Source organism: Silurus aristotelis (assembly GCF_946808225.1).
Source record: "Silurus aristotelis genome assembly, chromosome: 23".
In the NCBI taxonomy this organism is placed as follows: Eukaryota; Metazoa; Chordata; class Actinopteri; order Siluriformes; family Siluridae; genus Silurus; species Silurus aristotelis.
In genome coordinates this window covers 7,797,967-7,811,556 of record NC_139596.1, presented here as the reverse complement: position 1 = coordinate 7,811,556, position 13,590 = coordinate 7,797,967, and the positions used below count along the sequence as shown (strand labels likewise).

Sequence of the window (13,590 nt, the reverse complement as noted above, 5' to 3'; positions counted from 1 at the left end):
TATAATTACTGCAAATGAGGCCAACATGCAACAGCTTTCTGTTATTGGTGTGAATCTCTTTCGGATTGTACCTCAGACTTAAAATGGATTAGATTTTTTTGCTAGGGGGAAGTGCAAGTTTAATGATTTTTTTTGTAAAAAAAAATGAAGGTTTAACCTTAAGAAAGGTTGCTAACAACGTATTTGTGTATGTGTTTTTGATGTCATGGTAATCTAGTGGAACCTCTTCCCAGAAGAGTGGAGGTTATCATAGCAGCAAATTGGGGGACTAAATGTGGAATTGGATGTTTAAAAAGCACATATGAATCGTATGGGTCAGGTCCACAAACTTTTGTTCATAAAATGTATGTGAGACCCCCCACATGAGCACCAGTTCATAAATATGCAGTTTACAAACATCTCAAAAAAGTTAGTCATATTTTAGCTGCCATTCATTGAGCTTCAGCATCCCATTTACTAAAAAGCTTTACTTTTCCTAGATATGATGCAATACATTATGTTGCATCATTATAGCCCTAATATGGTTCTAGATAGCGATACCTATATTTTTCTTCATACTGTAAAACATGGGGTTACTGCAGGATGCAGAGTATTTAAGTGGCTTGAGCCGAGTGCTTGGAAATACACCAGCAGCAACTTGTAGCAGATTTTATGGCCGTGTACTAATCAGTACTGTTGCCATACAGTCATGTTAGTATTGAGATTTTATGTAGCTGGATAGTGTCATTGAGCTCTGATGCCTTTCCCAGAGCATCTCAAAAGTCTAGACGTCCAACAAGAGTCAGTCTGTACCTGATTTCAGGTGCTTGGCTCGTCCCCCTCTTTTGCATTTCTTCTCTCGAGTTAGCCGACGTGCTCGTCCCCTCATCCTTCTCCTGACTGGCTTGCCCCCTCGGTCTCCGTGTGAAAGGGCTCCCATGCGCTTTATTCGGCAAGAGGTGTCAGAAATATAGACACGCTTTTATGTGACGAACACTTTTGCCAGCTTTCCACCCCCCCCTCGCTCTTAAGCCTGGCATTCTGTCTGCATACCAGGGATTGTAGGGCCCCGTGAATAGTGTCAAACTTCATAGTTCTCATTTTGCTTCCTGTACATGGCTGAAGAAACGTGCAGCGTTTTTCCCCCCTTTGTGGTTCCTCTTATTTTTTTTATTTTTTTTGGCACACCAAATTTTTGTTTCCCCCCCCCTTTTTTTCTTTCTTAAAAAGCACCATATTTAAGCCACCGTCTCCTGCTTTGTGCACAGACCATTGTGCTGTCGTCTGTTGCAAGGATCACCCTCCTAGTTTTTGTTGCTCTAATGTATGCAGGCATAAAAGTCTAGACTACACTTTTTTTCTTTTCTTTTTTTTTTTACATTGCAGGGGCAGTGGAGTGTGTTTTTCGATTTGTGCACTGAGAACGAGTGTGTTATTCTGTACGTTATTTCTCTCGCCAGCAGTTTGTAAATATCAACGCTATAATAACGTCCTGTTAATTCCGTAGATTTTTTTCTTTTCTTTCGATCTTGCTAATTCCATCGATCTTATACTAATATTTGGAAAGGCATATCAAATGTTTATGGGATTCTATACTGTCTATGTGTTTGGAGAATTGCTGTAACAAAAATGGTCACAGTAGCGTGTTATATTTTGCATTGGAAATGAGTTTGCATTGAGCATCTTTTGCAAAAGTAAAAAAAATTCTGTTAAGGTTTGTAAACTCTGAAATATCTTTATTGAGAAATGTATAGGGTCCAAGCCCAAACAGAGACATTAACAATAAAAACATGAATTTTTTTTAATCTAGGCTCACCCCTGTAACTGCACAAACAAGTCCTTATGGTACTGTGTTTGACCATATGTTATTCTATACATCTGAATGTTATGCGGAAACTCCCCACACACCAATTCAACCCACAGATCTCGCCTGAGAGCCGCTTTTACAGTGAACATACGGGCGGATGACGGACGCTGATCAAAATTTTGATTCTTTGAAGTTGTAATAGCCAATGATATGTGTGAAGGAGAATTGAAAGGGGAGCTGCTTCTAAGAGTTGGAACCTTGGGTGGCTACCGTGTGTGTGTGCGTGTGTGTGTGCGTGTGTGTGTGCGTGCGTGTGTGTGTGCGTGCGTGCGTGCGTGCGTGCGTGCGTGCGTGCGTGCGTGCGTGCGTGTGTGCGCGTGCGCGCGTGTGTGTGGCCAGCCAGCTTCCCAATAGCTCATTGCCTAATTCCTCGAAAACTCAGCACAAAAACTTTCAGCAGGATTTGTTTAGTCATAAAGTAACCCGTGTTCAGGCTTTCTGAGCAAAATAACTAAATAATGACTTAAAGGCCTTTATTTATTTATTTATTTTTTATTATTATTATTTTTTTTATAAGACAAAAGGCTTAATTTATTGTTTATGCAGAAGGATTTTTTTCATAAACATGACCAAGTTTATTTTATTTCAGGAAGTGTTTTCACTCTTAACACCTTTAAAAACCAGGTTTCTGGCCTGTGACTGGAACCCTGTGGTGAAAAAAAAAATATATCACAATAGGCCGTCTCGCAGCATTTCAAGTGTGAGAAATTAGCTTGTCTAGACAAAGTGCGCGTCTACATTCAAAAGGAAATATTTGGGCTTTTATGCTCTTTAGGTGTAAGTGTGTGAGGCCTGCCAAGCTCTTTAATGCTGCTGTTTTTTTTTTTTTTCTTCCCTTCTTGGCTGCCTACCATGAGCTCCAAATCACATTTCACCAAATGTAGACTATGGGATGTTTTTGCCAAAAATATGTTTACCTTCTAAAAACTGAACAATAATCATTATCTTATTTCGGCTTCTCCCATTAGCGGATCATCCGTCTGCAAAAAACACAAAAACAAACTGAACATAATGACCATCCAAAAAAAAATAAAAAATCTCTCTCTCGCTCTTTTTAAATTCAGGACATCACGTCGATAACCGGTGTTCCAGAGGAGCACATCAAGACTCGGAAAGTGCGCATTTTTGTGCCCCCTCGCAATGCCATGCAGTCAGGTGTCCAGAACACCAAGAAGTGGAAGATGGATTTTGATACTCGCGAGCGATGGGAGAATCCTCTGATGGGCTGGTCCTCTACGTACGTTTATACCCTAAAGTTTCAGATCCAGTTTACTCTCCTTACTTGTATTTCAAGGCTTTTCTAAATTGCATTGAATACTACTTCTATACCTGTGTTTGAGATTAACCCTAACAGACACTTTGGACTAAGAGCCACACATTTAGTTTTTTCACTGTCACAGCTTTAATAAATTACCATTAATAAAAATAGTGTAGGTTAAGATATTAATAGTTACTTACAAATTCTTGAATAACCTTATTTACCTTTATAACCAAGTACAACCCTTTTTATATACAATACATAGCATATAGCTTTTTTTTTTTTTTTTAAGCCCCCCTCCAGTTAGTATTAGTAGCCCACCAGCTGCATCGTACTGTCATACAATTTATTACAGTCAGATGTGGAGAATCTTAACTAATAACTCACTCCTTTCAATTGTCTTTGTGCTGCTGATTTAGACTGTTGTCTAGTACACATTCCTATTTCAATTGAACTAATTTAAGGTGTGCTCTCATATTTGCAGTGGTGTCCTGGTGTACTGTTCATTTTTTATATTCTTCTCCATTTAAATGTTTGTTTATTTTTCTACAGGGCTGACCCTTTGTCCAACATGGTCCTTACCTTCAGCACTAAGGAGGAAGCTATTGCTTTCGCCGAGAAGAACGGTACGATCTGAGAAAGAAGAAACATGTAGATTTGCTTTCATTTCCACTAGGATTTTATTTGTTCTAATGTAAAAGAGATGTGATCACTCTGCCATCAATCTGTTTGTTTTCTACAGGATGGAGTTATGATATAACAGAGAAGAAAACCCCCAAACCGAGAGTCAAGTCATACGGCGCGAACTTCTCCTGGGACAAAAGGACTCGGAGATCCGCCAAATAGACGATCGGTCGGATTGTTTGGATCGGCCCCTGATCTCTGTGTTTCTATTGTAAAATGTACATTTGATGAAAAATCTAATAAAGCATCCTGTAGTAATTCAGACTCGAAGATTTCATCGTGGATTAAAATTCATGAGGTAATTTTGTTTTCTAAATGTACAAGGTACTTACACATAAAACAAATAGGAATGTTATCATTTTGACATAACTGCTGAATCACACTGAGCACATGCTACACAAGTGGTTAAAAAAAAACCCGTATTCTAGACAATTCCAAAGATTTATTACGTCTTACCGATTGGAAATCTTTTAACTAAGTGTCACTGTAGAACCTTGGCATCGACCGGAAGAGGCTAAAAAATTAATTATGCACAAATGATGTATATATTTATTTTACAATTTAAAGGTTTTTCCCAATATTCATTTACTTGTTTTTTTCTGGGGAGTGGTATGATTATGACTGAGGTGCATAAGGAGTCTATCCCAGGGATTAGTGTGTGTGAGGTGGAAATACACACTGGATCATATGCCAGTCCTTGACAGGAAAAATTACATTCACACAGAGGAAGATTTAGTGTACTCAACACACCTCCTGGTCTTATTTCTGGAAAGTTAGAGGAAACCAGAGAACCCAGAACTCTGTCGACCTTAGAGCTGTGAGGAGGCAACACTCCTTGTGCCACCCTGACATTTTATCCAGTATTCATTGTTTCTTAAACCTTAGGAAAAAGCACTGACTTCAAAACTATTAGCACCCCTACAAATAGGAACTGAACAGAAAAAGAGCGCCCTGTATTTCCCTGTGTACAAGAATCACAATACAAGAATTTGTGAATGCCGTAAGCAGTCTTTTATCACTAAACATGGAGTTTTCGTAACTAATACATTAAATATCTGTGTGCTTTTAAGATTTTCTGTGTCCATCAGCAAACTTCTTACTGTCTGTCTTGGACTTGTTTGTTCTTTTTTCCAACTTTCATCAGACAACACTTTTGACTCTTTAAGAGGATGGCTTGAAAGCTTGCAGGTTTCCATGTGCTGATTTAGTCATCATATTTGGTCAACACTTTTTCTGGAATCTTTATTTTTAAATATGCATAGCTTTGAACTAAGCAGACGTTTATCCATATACATAATAACAGAAGTTTCCATGCAGGATGGCAGATTGGTGCAGCACTGCCTCTTCACAAATTCCTGTTCCACAGTCCTGGCTTCGATCCTGAGTTTGGGTTACTGTCCATGTGAATTTTCTCTGCCGGGTTCCCTCTGGAGTCTCTGTTTTCCTTTCACCTCCAAGAAACATGCCAGTTTTTAAACTAACTACTTTAGATTGCCTCTAGGTGTGTATGAATGCATGCATGTTGGACTGGTGCCCACCTGGGATAATCTCTGGATCCAGAAATAGCTTTTACTGAATTTTAAGCAAATTCTTTCAAGAAGTTATTTTTGGTGTTGTTGTTTGAGAAATTGTAAGTAGTTTCCCCCCAGTTATTTGAGTATAATATTTTAAATATATGCATTTTTCATTATAAAATTATTCTTAAAATTCCATTTTAGTTTAAGTAGCTATAATCCACCCTAAAATGAGATTTGTTTGCAAAATGCTTTTAACAATGGACATTGTGCCAAGGCAGTTTTAGTGATTTATAACTTTTAGCATCATAAATTAGTCTCTATACATTTATTCCTAATGACATTGTTAAGGAAAAACTCCCTGAGATGGTATGAGGGGGAAAAAAACCTTGAGAAACCCAGTGGAACCCATCTTTTTCTGGATTACACTGAAAGTCCATTTTAATTTTAAGTTGCATAATTATGAAGGTCACCTCTTCACTGATGGACACCAGAATGAAATGCTGTTCCTAACAGTTGCACCCTATAGCCATTGTAGTCAACTGTTTATATTATTTACAGTCCAAATCCATCTTCATAGTTTATTAATTTTAGCCTCCACAGTAACCTCATGAATCTCTGCACTGTTTATATACTGAAATAAATATACTGAAATAAACTTGAACTCACTAAGATAAAACCACATTCATTTTATTAATTTTTTTATTGTTTCACTCTTCATATCTGTACAAATACCATCAAACTTTGTATATACATATGACATTTACATTAAAAAAATACAAAACTATATATTTATAACTATCTTGTGATGTCAGAAAATAAAAATGTACTTAAAAAACAAACAAAACAAAAAAAAAACAATAAGAAGTGATCATGTTCAATATGTTGATAATCGATCATCACATCGACTCAGACGAAGGTGTTACAGAGCAAAACGTTGGCCATGAAAATAACAAATGCATTGATGGCACGGTTTCTTTTCTTTACAATGAAATGTAACAATGCTGAGTAGCCAATTATAAGACTAAGACACAACAGTAAAATCAGAAAAAAATAAAATAAAATCATGAAAGACAAATCTTTTTTTTTTTTTTGTTATCTTGAGAACTGGCTCATGGATGAAATATTACAATTTTGCACGATAAAGTAAAAATCCATTTGGTCAATTTGAAGAGTAAACAAAAACCTGAAATGTGTCATTTACATTAAAAGAGTGACAGTTTTCTTTTTTCTTCCCAATAAATAAACACACAGGCTGACATGCAGATAGGTGGGAAATAAACATCTATGATAGTAGAACGGATAGCCATAAGCTTTTCTTCCTTTTTTTTTTTTTTTTTTTTTTTTTTTTTTTTTTTTTTTTTTTTTTTTTTTTTTACAGCGAAAGGGGAATGCAATTTACAACTTGCAGAAGACTTGCACACTTCACACTCAATAGCGTTCACAATAAATAACACTGCTTCTCTTTGGACAAATATAGTTCTTCTTCATAATAATAAGAATAAGATAATAAAAAATAAAAACCAACTGAACACGAAAACAAATAACATGATCAAGATAGTACGTCAGACATCGTAAAGGTATAAATTATGAAAACACTGCATAAATAAACATCTATCAGACTGAACTGTATGTATACTTCCTTTTTTTTTCGTTGAAAAATAAATTAGCATACACATTTGTACAGTGTGGACATGGTTTTCCTTGCCACAGGACTCCCCCCCCCCACCCCCACCCCACCCTGGCTGATGGCTGTTTATCCATCCAGTATTGGTGATAAATGGACAAAAGCCATGTAGTCCTGGTCTTCTATTTCTTCATCATCATCATCATGAACATCATCATCATCATCATCATCATCGTTGTCCTCCTCCTGGTCTTCCGTAATGGCTATATGGGAGAATATATGGTAGCTGTTGTATGAATAAAGACCACAACAGCGCAGAATCTAAGTGAATGCTTGTTTTTTTTTTCTTCTGTGATTGCCATCAAAATTATTTTGTGTGTGTGTGTGTGTGTGTGTGTGTACGTGCATGTGTATGGTTGGTGTATTTAGGCCACAATGCAATTCTTCCCTCACACTTAATTACGCAACAAGCTTTACATAATAATAGGAATCAGTACAAAAGGGTTCTGATCATTGAGTGGGGAGGGGAAGGGGGGCATCATGGACTCAGCTCTAATTTCGCAGATTCCTGTAAGAGGACAAAACAAAACATAACAAAAAAAAAAGTGCTCTTGCGTTATAGAATTGGCTCTTATGGTTTCTTATTTTTTCCATTTCTGACACGGTGCACCAAGCTCATCCCATGCTCTACACTGACCTCAGCAAAACCAGTCACACGTTTGAGGTATATCATTCTACAGAATTCTTTACACTGGGAAATCGGAAGGAAAAAAACAACAACAAAATACACAGACAAAGCAACGGAAAAAACAAACAAAAACAAAACAAAATGCAGTCCTTGATAAGGACTTGGAACCAAACGCGATGTCTCGAATGAACACAATGAATCTTTAGCGAAGACTGGAAGTTCGTTTGGTGTTCCAAGCCCTTGGTATCTGGTAGTAAGACAAGACGTTCACCACAAAGCTACTCAAACAGAAATATTCCTAAAGTTGCTTTTTTCTGCAAAAATGTTTTTAACTCGAATCAAATAAAAAATGCTGCATGTTCCATAAGGTGATCGCAAAGTTGGTCCCTTTGTGAGTGTTAGACTGTGTTTCCCTATTATTATTATTTAACTGGAATGTCACAGATATTACACTGGCCTGATCTGATAATAGCAAAAGATAATCACAGAATTGAAGCTTTAAGCACCAGCACCAATGTTACAACCACCTTATGCTTGGATGCTCGTACTGACCCTCGTACAGATTGGCATAACTGTTATATGTCGTGATGACATAGTGCATTTTGATATGATTGATTACAGCCAAAGCAAAAACAAAAACAAAACAAAGGACAACAGACAGTATTAAAAATAAAACAATTACACGATTATCATGAAATTAGCATGATGGAATTTACAAGCTGGTGTGATTTGATATTGTACCGTCTACACTGAAAAGAACAATCTCAAATCAAATAAAAAGCATTGAAATTGCAGCCTGTTTGAGTAAATGATGGCAAATTTGAGCAGGGCTCAAACGTTACAGTGTGTTATCTCGGCAAAAAAAAAAAAAAATCAAAAAGTCAGCTCATATATGATTGTTAGTCATATGAATTAGTAGCTACTCTTCAGTGGTTTTACACAATATTTATAAATGAGCAACTGAATAAAGCCAGTCATGCACTTCCGATGCTGAGTCCTCTCCTAGATCTGGACAGCGGGTTGAGTTGCAATGCATTTTAACGAAGAAAGCAAAGGGGTGGGGGTTGATGCTGGAAGGGTGTGATGGTGGCATTGGATTGTCTTTTTTTGTTTGTTTTTTGTTTCTTTTTTTTTTTGCTAGGGGTTACTTACAGTTGCATGATCCTGAATGCTTAACCTCCAGCAGCACGCCCATGGAGCATGCAGCCTGCTTCATGGCGCACGCGCTCGGGTACGAGGTGTTGTCGCTCGCGCACACGGCCTCGTCCGCGCGACTCTCGAGACACGGCTCGCCGTGACAGACCGCGCACCGGCCGCGTCCCAATCGCTCATCCCACAGACACTTCTTCCCTCCGCTGCACTGGATATCATCACAAGATTTGGCCTCTGGAAAAGAAGGGAATATAAACGTTTTTTATGCAGATGACGACTAGACTCACGGGAACTGCAAAAACAGAAAACAGATGCTTTGTTCTGGATCTACATCACATGAGGCAGAAGGGACGAGCATGGTTGTTTAACAGCGCTCGGGAGGTCGAGGTTGCACAAAAAAAATAAAATAAATAAAAAATAGAAGTTACACTCGATTTGTAATAAGAGAGACAGGCTGATGTGGCCAGCATCTGCAAGCAATTAGACACCCACAGGCCTTTCTTTGCAAAATAATAATTGCGAGCCATCGTCGTGGGAGTAAGAAAGGTCAGGACTGGTTTGGAATGTTGGCGCTAGAATCTGCTCCCAAAACTTTTTTATTATTTTATTTATAAAAAAGTATTTTTTCACCATGTCACTTACTGATGCATTTGCCCTCGTAAGCCACGCCGATGGATTTGCCCTGCAGGCACGTGGCTCTCCTTAAGTGGCAGGCGCTGGCGTAGACGATGCCGTCATTGCCGCACAGATACTGGTCGGATGATGTCACCTCAGGACACACGCGGTTGCACGTGACGCAGTAGGCGTTGTTGGTCTGGTCCACGACGCACGTCGAACTGCCAGGGCAAAGCACATCACGGCATGTCTCTGGAGGGAAACAAAAAAGAACAGAAGGTAAACTTGGATAGATGCTTTTTTTTCCTGGTGCACGAGCTGCCAAGTATCTTGAAAATCTCTCTTGAATATCAGTGCTGATTTAAACTGCTCTACAGAACTGGGAGAATTGAATTTTCTTCTTTTTGTTGTTTTCAAAGTAGGACCTTCAGACTGAAACTGAAGCATTGATGATTTATGAGCTCCCTATTAATTCATTCATTTAACTTAAGCAAGTGTTTGATCCTGGTGAATCTGGGGAACACTGTGTGAGTCAGGAAGACATCCTACTGTAGGTGGCAGCATTGCAATGCACTACAACCTCACACAACTATACCAATTCAGAATTCCCAGAGAGAAACCAGGGAGTCCAGAGGAAACTTCTCACAGATAGCAACCAGAGGATCAAACTGTGGAACCTGAATCCAAGAAGCTGCAATGCTACCTGTTGCACCTCCCTAAGAATTTTTTTTAATGGCTTACTGGTTGTTATTAGTGTAACCCTGGTCATAAAGCCACACTCACTTTTGCATTTGCCCTGGTACTGCACCTCCAGATCGGGGTGCCCTTTACACTTTGATTTCAGGAGTGCGCACTCATCACGGTACGTTTTTCCATCCGAGCCGCACACTGGTCCCTTCCAGGTGATGTTGGAACAGTCAGGGGCGCAGACGCAGCGTGGCTTACTCCTTCTGTTCATCTTACACTTCTTCCCTGGTCCGCAGTCCACGTTCTCACACGTCTCTAAAATCCGACAAGGGCAAAAGAACTTAGCAGACTTAATTATGGGGTTGATGTAATTGTGTGATCTGATGGCAGTGACTGGAAAGTGACCCATCATTTAATGCATGGTAATGAGTCACGCAGGTACTTCTGAATGCTTAAAGTAGCAAGTCTTAGGTCAAAGTCTAGACAGTTAATAAATCATTAATTAAGACGCATGCAAAACCGACTTGGGAGTTATATAGCTCAGTAACATGTGGGCCAGGTGCGTTTAAAGATTCCCGGAACATCTTGGAGATCTTCAGAAATGCCTGAGGTAATCTCGAACATGAATGGTTTCAACAAGACCCGCCCTGAACTTGAATGACTGAATAAGACCTAGAGAATTTATTGTGTTCTCAGTGCCACTCGCACCTTTGCATGGCATGCAATTGGGCGCTCCTCCGTTAAAGATGGTCCAGCGGAACAAAGTGCTATTCGGGACATCCTCCTCGGTCCAGTAGGTGCCCAATCTCCCGCTCCTGCAGCACTCCTCCCGGGTCATGCCTGGCATGTAGAGCACCTGGCAGCGACCGTTCTTCCCTTGCTGGAGCCAGCAGTTCCCAGCTGGAAGAAAAAATAGGAGGGGGAAAGAGAGTGAGAGAGAGAGAGTGAGAGAGAGAGAGAGAGAGAGAGAGAGAGAGAGAGAGAGAGAGAGAGAGAGAGAGATGGGGGGAGGGCGGGGTGGGGAAACAGCCAGTCGCATTAAAGTCTGAAGCCGCTGACCCAGACACAACACGTGCAGTCTGTATTAGCCGCCGCGCCGCCTACTGACTCTCCAGGGTTGCCAGATTGGTCCGACTTGCACCTCACCTGCAGCCGCGCTTAAAAAAAAAACCTTTCTCGCTTGGCTACATTAAATCCTCCAAGCAATTATTATTAAAATAAAAACATTTTGTCCTAAGCAAAAGCCAACTTGTATCCTATAATTAAAATACACTCAGTTGACACACACCCACAAAACACACCTCCCCCTCTCATTTATATATATATATAAAAAAAAAAACATGATTTATGTTTTCTGATTTCTTTATAAACAATACACACCGTTACCCCCCAAACAAACTCGACCAGTCTGATTCTTAACGTCCCAGATTTTTCCCGGAATAATCAAACAGCAGTAATTTGTGGGTAATGAGGTTAATGCCGCCCATTTAAACAATGTGAACACCAGTCTAGACTCCAGTTTCTCTCTCTCTCTCTCTCTCTCTCTCTCTCTCTCTCTCTCTCTCTCTCTCTCTCTCTGTCTCTCTTGTCTGCTCTTCTCACCGCTGTCTCAGCTCTACTGCTCTCCCGACTGTTAGATTGTTCAGACAAAAAAAAATAAAAAAATCACTCCATCACAGCGATTCCTCCTCGGAAATGTCCGAATCCATCAGAATCCGAGTTCTGTTCTTATTACAGCCCAGACACGCTTTTCCCTAATGCCCCATTTATTTATTAATAAAGCAGATCCTGTGCCTCGGGGAGTCCATGCGCCAGACAGTCCAATTAAAGCCTTCAGTCCCAGCAGGGTTCATCAAACTTTTCTGTACAGGATCGAGACTGCATTCAAGCTGAGCATAAGATGATATACAAAATACACATCTTCTTCTTATCATCATCATCATCATCTTGAAATGATGTCTCGGTGGACAGTGATCTAAAAATATATAGGCAGTTAGATCAGACTACAAAAATAAAAATACTCAGATCTAACTGCAAATCATTTTCAAGTCCAATCTGACATTCTTCCACATGATTTCCCTCGGTTTTCCAAACGGCGCTGTTTCAATGGTGTGTGTGTGTGTGTGTGTGTGTGTGTGTGTGTGTGTGTGTTCTCTTATCCCTGTTGTGATTTATATGTAATGTTTTTCAAAAAAATTAAACAAAACTTAACTGTGTGCACACCGGCCTAAGGTCAGATTGTATCTAATAAACAGCCTGTATATACATATAAACATCTCTGTTCTCCTGGGAACACCATCAGACACACCACGAGACGCACCTGTCTCTCTCTCTCTCTCTCTCTCTCTCTCTCTCTCTCTCTCTCTCTCTCTCTCTCTCTCTCTCTCTCTCTCTCTCTCTCTTTCTAACCAGCACAGAAATGCAATGCATTGCAAAGCAAAAACATGGCAAAAACTTTTGCATGGGGTGAAATCTGCACAATTATTTCTTTTATTCATTTATTTTTTCCTCAAAAGCAATGATCTCAACAAGACAAACAAGAGCCAGACAGTAATGTCTTGAAGCATGACATGCAGAAGTTAGTACTCACCTTGCACTTTTTGCTCTTGAATGAAATGACAGAGCCACAGGAGTAATAAAAACGAGCCTGGGCGCAACTGCACGCGCTTTAGCATCCTCAACATGATCAGGAGAGAGGAGGAAAAAAAGTAATGGAAGAATATAGACTTTGCTGATCTCTTCAGCGACCAAAAAAACCCCACTCTAATCTTCTTAGGAAGGTAGTGCTGGAGTGAATGAAGTCTTGAGTAGGCTATGTGTGTGTGAGCGTCAGTGTGATCCACCTCTTTTTAAGTGTTTAAGGGGGTCTCGGGCCGACTGGCTGGTGGGCGGAGTTGTTCTCATTTGGGGGCGGGGACACATTTTTTTCTTCTTCTTTTTTTTTAATCCTGAAGTTTTTTTTTCTCCTCTCTTCAGACCTAATCAGGTGACGTCTGCTTGAAACTTTTTTTTCTTTCTCCAAGTCTGACATCAAAGCTACTAGATGATAAACATGCGGAAGTGATGTGAATCGTAGGCAGATATTCCAAATAACTCAATAACTTAAATAACAAAATAAGTTGTTATGTGCCATAATGATGCTGAGGCTGGAGAATGATGAGATTTCTGTGAATGCCTAAAGCAGACAGCATGAATAGTGATCTGAATAGATATTGAAGCAGTGATTGAAAAAAAAAGAGAGAGAGAAAAAAAGAAGAGACATTTTGAAGCATCTGATCACTTCGACCTAGTTTTATTTTAATACTAGCCTGAGGTTAGTAACATTAAAACCTTATTACAACTTGAACTTTGGGGTTCTCATGTGGGGCAACAAAATCCAGAAGGCAGAAGCTCAGAGAAATAAAACTGGCCTACATACAATAAGAAATGTAAACATTTCAGAAAAAAAGTTGTTTTATTTTTCAAGAGAAAAAAGTTTCCCACATGACCCGAAAACTATAAATGATAGCAAAATATCCT

General features: G+C 39.4%; 2 protein-coding genes across 2 annotated transcripts in view; one reads left to right on the top strand and one right to left on the bottom strand.

Moving 5' to 3' along the window:
- The window catches only part of ndufs4 (NADH:ubiquinone oxidoreductase subunit S4), a 21,393-nt gene extending 17,347 nt beyond the window's left edge, over positions 1-4,046 (top strand). The window contains exons 3-5 of the mRNA XM_083527084.1: positions 2,911-3,083; positions 3,657-3,730; positions 3,847-4,046. Coding sequence (XP_083383210.1) covers positions 2,911-3,083; positions 3,657-3,730; positions 3,847-3,950 — 351 coding nt within the window. The 3' untranslated portion in view covers positions 3,951-4,046. The remainder of the gene's footprint in view (positions 1-2,910; positions 3,084-3,656; positions 3,731-3,846) is intronic.
- Positions 4,047-5,976: 1,930 nt separating this feature from the next.
- fsta (follistatin a) lies at positions 5,977-13,144 on the bottom strand. The gene is made up of 6 exons (XM_083527029.1): positions 12,662-13,144; positions 10,780-10,971; positions 10,168-10,386; positions 9,412-9,636; positions 8,770-9,003; positions 5,977-7,192 (listed from the first exon to the last, which is right to left on the bottom strand). The coding sequence occupies exons 1-6, from the start codon at positions 12,753-12,755 to the stop codon at positions 7,059-7,061; spliced, it is 1,098 nt and encodes a 365-aa protein (XP_083383155.1). The 5' UTR covers positions 12,756-13,144; the 3' UTR covers positions 5,977-7,058.
- Between the last annotated feature and the right edge of the window lie 446 nt (positions 13,145-13,590).